Source organism: Loxodonta africana, chromosome 18 (assembly GCF_030014295.1).
Source record: "Loxodonta africana isolate mLoxAfr1 chromosome 18, mLoxAfr1.hap2, whole genome shotgun sequence".
Taxonomy (NCBI): Eukaryota; Metazoa; Chordata; class Mammalia; order Proboscidea; family Elephantidae; genus Loxodonta; species Loxodonta africana.
Genome location: NC_087359.1, coordinates 14,526,090 through 14,532,089, shown reverse-complemented (window position 1 = coordinate 14,532,089; position 6,000 = coordinate 14,526,090). Strand labels below are relative to the sequence as shown.

The 6,000-nt window shown below is 52.9% G+C and overlaps 1 protein-coding gene across 6 annotated transcripts in view; it reads right to left on the bottom strand.

Moving 5' to 3' along the window:
• Positions 1-226: 226 nt before the first annotated feature.
• The window catches only part of USP36 (ubiquitin specific peptidase 36), a 44,962-nt gene continuing 39,188 nt past the window's right edge, over positions 227-6,000 (bottom strand). For 4 of the 6 annotated variants that reach the window (XM_010596914.3, XM_023556842.2, XM_064270632.1 and 1 more), the window contains 5 exons: positions 5,589-5,782; positions 2,935-3,036; positions 2,133-2,248; positions 1,376-1,527; positions 227-1,192 (listed from right to left, as the gene is read on the bottom strand). In XM_010596914.3, coding sequence (XP_010595216.1) covers positions 1,396-1,527; positions 2,133-2,248; positions 2,935-3,036; positions 5,589-5,782 — 544 coding nt within the window. In that variant the 3' untranslated portion in view covers positions 227-1,192; positions 1,376-1,395. The remainder of the gene's footprint in view (positions 1,193-1,375; positions 1,528-2,132; positions 2,249-2,934; positions 3,037-5,588; positions 5,783-6,000) is intronic. The other 2 variants (XM_023556843.2, XM_064270633.1) reach the window with 2 other exon arrangements.

The following is a 6,000-nucleotide window of genomic DNA, read 5'->3' as shown; positions in this document are numbered from 1 at the left end:
TCCCCTCATATAAACTAAGGAATGTCTCTTTCTACCCCATGGGACCAGCTGAGGCCCAGAGGGAGGCAGGAGAGCAAAAGCAGAGGGGAGTCGGGGGGAAGGTGGCACCAGGCCCACCAGGGCATCCGTGGTCGTGTGCTGACGAGGACCGCTCTGAAGAGCAGCCTAAGTCAAGTCCGTCTTGATATGTGACACCCCCCAAAGGAAGACCAGGGGACATCCTCTATGGAAGCCGCCTCTAGGTTTACTTCTACACCTTCTACAGGAGACTATTTGTCTTTTTCCTGAAAATACCAACTGAGAATTTCCCGTATTTATTAAATTACAAGTTTGCAGGCACAGCTTGAGCAAGATTTAAAAAAAAAAAAAAATCTTCTTGAATTATACAATCATCTAAGTCCAAAAGCACTCAAAGAATTGAGCAAACAAAGTCAGCACTTGTATGTTAGGGAAAGGAAACATATTGCTAACAGAAGCCACAGGCCTGGTCAGAAAGAAGCGTTCTATGCTGAGTAATAAGACAAAAGGGGGGTTCTATCCCAAGACCACCACCTCATTAGAGGCTCACGGTTATCGCAGTTACAAGGGGAGCTCAGGATGAACAGCAGCCTGAGAAGCAGAGAGATTAGCACAGAGTTCAAGGGCCCCCAAAACACAGGATGAGGACGAGATGTATGACAGGGCTATGCCCCAATTCCAGGAAAGGAAAAGGGGCAGTGGGGGCTGGCCACGGCTCTCACTTTCTGAGGCTGGACAGGTGAGGCTGCAGATACAGAAGCCCTGGCAAGGAAGCAAGGAGGGGCGGGAGCAGGGCGGGAGGGCCAGGCCGGCCACGTGCAGCAGGTGAGGGCACCGGGCTCTTGGGCTCTGATGTTTGAGCAAGGAAGAGACCTCACTGTCCGTGAGCACAAGGACTCAGACCCTCGCAGATGGGGAGCTGCTCTGCACTCCTCACTCACACTCAGGCTTCTCTTGTGGTGCTTTCAAGTGTCACCAAGAGGTCCTCGTCTCAGACTGTCCCTGTTCAGCCATGCAAGCCCACCGCCTCACTCTTAGGCATCCACAGACAGTAGCAGTCAGAGCCACGATGGGTGCCGGGGAGCGGTGGGCCACCAGAGTCCCAACAAGGCCGCTCGTTAAGTCCACGGAGACACACAGCTCCAGGAAGTGACGTCACCTTTTCTCCGGGAGGCTGTGAGCACAGGACAGAAAGAAATGAGACCCCTGGCCTGCCCTCTCCATCCATCAAGTTTGCATTCAACACTGCGAATGTACAAATGACGTGAATGCGGCTCAAAAGTGACACACGGTACTCTTGTGCAAGGGACGAGCACACGTGTACACACACGCACACACACACGCCCCCCAGACTGACCTACATCAGCAGCAGCAACCTCAGCGGCGATAGCTGAGGCTGGTGGCCTTCGCTGGGTGAGTCACAGACCAAAAGTTCCGTCTATTCTGAAGCTTCTGGAAGGCATTGAAGGTTCTCTTCTTTTCTCTCTTGAATTTTTTTATTTTCTTTTCCTGTATCAAGAATCAAAGGTGTCAGCACTTCTAAAAAGGATCTGTGGTGGCTCCTTATGGCAACTATTTATTGAGCATTTACTCCGTGCAAAGAGCCCCGGTGGTGCAGGCACTAGGCTGTTAACTGCAAGGTCGGCAGTCAGAACCCACCAGCTGCTCCACAGGAAAAATACGTGGCAGCCTGCTCCCGTCCAGATTACAGCCTAGGAGGCCCTAGGGGGCACTTCCACCCTGTCCTACAGGGTCGCTAGGAGTCAGAATCGACTCAATGGCAGCGGGTTTGGTTTTGGTTTTCTGTGCACGTGCGAGTCTAAGTGTTTTACAAAGATTCACACACGTAATCTTCACGGTACCATATGTGACAGTTCTCCTTACAGCCCCCACTTTGCTGATGGAGGTGCTGAGGCAATGGGAGGGTAAGGACTTGTTCATGGTAAGTGGCAGAGCTGGGACTTGAACCCAGGTCACCTGGCCCCAGTCTCACTCTCAATCACTTTAAGATGTTAGAGTCACTTCAAACTGCCCTGAACGCTGTATTGAATTCCCCCACCCTCGGCTACTCTGAACGGTACCACTGGGTCCACAGTCATGACCAAATGCCATACCTTCCCTCGATCAAAGTCTTCGTCCCAGTCGTCAATCACCGTCTCGGCCCAGGCCAATCTGCTGTCTTCAATAGCGTCCCGACTGACGGCGGACATCTCACCGTCCCACGTTAAAACTACAAAACAGACACAGTGTTGGGACTTCTGGGGATTCCCAGCTACCCTGTGGATTTAATTCAAGGGTGTAGTTCATGAGCTAGACTGGTCTCCTCCTGGCAGTTCACCCTCTTGGTAGCATGGACAAGCAAAGAAGAAAGGGGGAGGGGCAGAGTGCTCTCGTGTGCGGGTCACCAACCCTGAAACAGTCAATGGCACAGTGAGCCACAGGCAATGGCAGAGTTTCGTCCTTCTGGGTTGGTGCATTTCAATCTTTTTAAACCCACGTCCTCACTTGAGAAACAAATGGCCCATGTTCCTTCTCTAAGTCTGAGTTATAAAAATAGTGTTCCAAATAGGAACTTACCTTACAGGTGCGGGGTGAGTTCTCTCCCCTCCCAGGGACCCTAAAGCCCTTACTGGCCCCGGACCACTGCACAGTACACGTTCTGCTCTTTCTCTGCTCCCTGACCCACGGACACTGTCCATCAACAGCGTCCACTGGCCAGGGATGTGCCCAACCTTTGTGCAGCAACTGTGTGTTGGGCAGAGATGGTTACAAAGAACGTTTGGATCCCTCTTCCCATTTTTAAGGCCAAGGTGTTCCCACCCTCCATGTTCACCATGCACCAGGACCTGTTTCTTTTTCCTATCTCCAAAATAAGCCCATCAAAAGAGAAAGGAAGCTCAGTCTCAAAACCAGTACCTTTTCTCCCGTAAGCTTTATCAGAGGAGTATCTGACCAGTTCCTGGACCACGTCGGACTCCCTCTCTGTGTTCCAGGGTACAAGAGGGACGCACGTCTGCCCTGCAACCAGAGCACCAGGAATGCTCATTTACAGTTACAACCAAACCACCCTCGTCTGTAAGAGAACCAAGAACTTGCTGATGACAAACACCCTATGGGACGCACAGGAGCAAGCACACCCCTGCTGCCTCTGACAAGGGAGATGATGACTACTGTCACTCAACAGAAAAGGCTCGTGTCCAAATTAATTCCTGAAAAAGGAAATATGAAACAAAACAAAACGCCCAAATGAATTTTTAAAAGGATGATAATTAGATATGTCAGTCCCGATTCTGAAGGAAATGGCAGGGGAGATCTAGCTCAAGTGGACCTGGTATCCTCCGTCAGACACGGCCAGGGCACAGGAGCTGAGGGAGCCTCCCTCAGCAGCAACAGGGAGCACCTAGTCTGGCTGATGACGGCACTCTCGTCCACAACAGTGCACGTGGACCCACTGCGAGCACAAACTGCCTGTTGTCTGGGTTCTAAAAACACGCTCTGAACTAGCGCCCCTGCCACTTGCCTGGCCCCTCTCACCTGTGACTGCCACAACGTGCTAACCTCCCCACACAGTCTGACCCCGTCTCACACCTGCCTCCAATCCTTTAACAGCTCCTAGTGACCTTCAGGATAAAATGGCCCACGCCCGCCCTCACAGCCTGTCCACAGCCTGCCTCTCCAGCCACAGCTCCCGCCCCTCAGCACAGGCCCTGAACCCAGTCACACAGAACCACCTGCAAGGCCCTCAGTGAGCCACACTCTCCCGTGCCTCAGTTATTCAAATTGAGAGCAAGTGGCCGCACGGTCCCCCTCTGTGAGTGCCCACCCTTGCAGGGGCCCGTGCTGTCCACAGTACCACCGCGTACCTCTGCCAGAGCCCCTGCCACTCGCTGGCCTGTAGCTGGCACCAGGCAGTGAGCTGCCAGTGGGCACAGGCCACACCTCCCACAGGCGTATAATTGGCCCTCAGCTCAGCCCCTGGCATGACACAGGCACTGGAGAAACATCCTTGAATTAACACGCTGATGAATCCACTCCTCCCGGTCTGGCAGCCACCGCCCAGCATCGGTCCAGCACCACTTTAGTTCAGCCCTTCCTTCAACGCTGCCACGCTAACCATCTGAGACACACTACTCGCTGCCCAGCAGTAGTATTTTCTCAATGGAATTCATAAAACTCCATTGTTACCCATAAATCAGTCTCCTGGGAGCTTGATAAATACAAATCAATCCCTTGGGGCCTGTTTGTTCCCAAAACTGCAGGGCAGACCCTCTGTGATGGTTAAGGTTGTGTGTTAATTTGGCTGGGCCATGACTCTCGGTGGTTTTGCAGTCAGGTAATGATGTAATCGCCTTCCGTTCTGTGATCTGATGTATCACCGCGCTATCTTGTAATCTAATGTGAGCAGCCAATCAGTTGTAAGCGGCGTTTCCCTGGGGGTGTGGCCTGCTCCCAACATATATGGATCTTCTAGCAAAGCTTGAGCACCCTGGACCCTGCATCCTACACATCATCCTCTGACTTCCGGTTCATGGGACGTGAGCCAGCAGCCTGCTGCCTGACCTGCGGACCTTGGGGTTTGCCTGAGCCAACCTGCAGATCTTGGGATTTGCCAACTCCCATAACCCTGTGAGCCAACCTGCAGATCTTGGGATTTGCCAACTCCCGCAATCCTGTAAGCCAACCTGCAGATCTTGGGATTTGCCAACTTCCACAACCCTGTGAACCAGCCTGCAGATCTTGGGATTTGCCAACTCCTGCAACCCTGTGAGCCAGCAGCCTGCTGGCTTTGGATTTTTCAGCCCCTATAACCATGTGAGTCAGGAGAAGCCTCCAGCCTGATGCCTGGCCTACAGATTTGGGACTTGCCAGCCTCTACAAATGCATCAACCATTTCCTGGAAATAAATCTGTCCATACACATGTACTTTCATACTCATTTGTATACATATGCTTCACTGGTTTTGCTCCTCTAGAGAACCCAGCCTAAGGCACCCTCCATGGAGACGGGCTGCCTGCTGGGGCTTCTCTGCCCTTCGTTTAACAGACATAACTGGAGACCCTCATTCCATCATCACAGCTTCTGGCACAGGCCTTGCCAGCCCTAAAAAAGGAAAAAGAAAGACCAACTGGGATGCATATGAGGCCCAAAGACAGCCAGCTTCACAGATTCCTCCCAAAGGCCCAACAGCACACAGGGTACAAGAAGGCTGACTCTGAAGCCCACTAGTCTAAGTTGAAGCGTCACAGAAAAAACAAGGCTGGAGGCCCAGGGGTCATGCCAACAGGAAGCCTTGACTGGAGACACACACGCACTCATTCACATCATGCTTTGAAGGGGTGTGAATCACTTCTTGTCCTTTAGGCCAGGCTGTGCCTAATGCTTTTGCAGGCTGAGTCCACAGCCTGCCTAAGGTCAGAACGCTAGAGGGTGGGGGGAAGGGAGACTCAGGGTCTTCCACATCATCCATCACCTGGGCCCTTCCCACTGTGCCCACCTGCCTCCAGGCACGCAGGTGCTTGCTTCAGCCAGTCTGCTCCTCTACGCACCCCTCTTCCCACAAGGGCACCTACCATTCACCACGGGTGAGTGACCGCTCAGCTTGGGGACGAGAAGGTCACTCTGCCTGTCGCATCTCTGGCTGTTCTGATGCTCGTTCTCTTCCACCTCCTGCTGTGACTCACACTTTCTCTGCTTCTTCCTCCTCTTCTTCCTCGGAGATTCTGCCGCAGTCTCGGGCTGAGCGTCATCCGAGGGCGAGCAGCGGCTGTGAGAGGAGAGTCAGGGTCAGATGTCAAGCACACAAACAGCAAGAAAAGAAGCACAGATAAAGACGGCCCTGCTGAATTCCAGTGGGCATGTGCCTTTAGCTCTGAAGAGCATCCCTGAGAAATGCCACCCCAAACTCCAGCCAGAGGACAGAGCGTGCTAGCTGCTCATTCTGATGCCCGTTCATGCACACCAGCCAATGCTCACTGGGCGAGA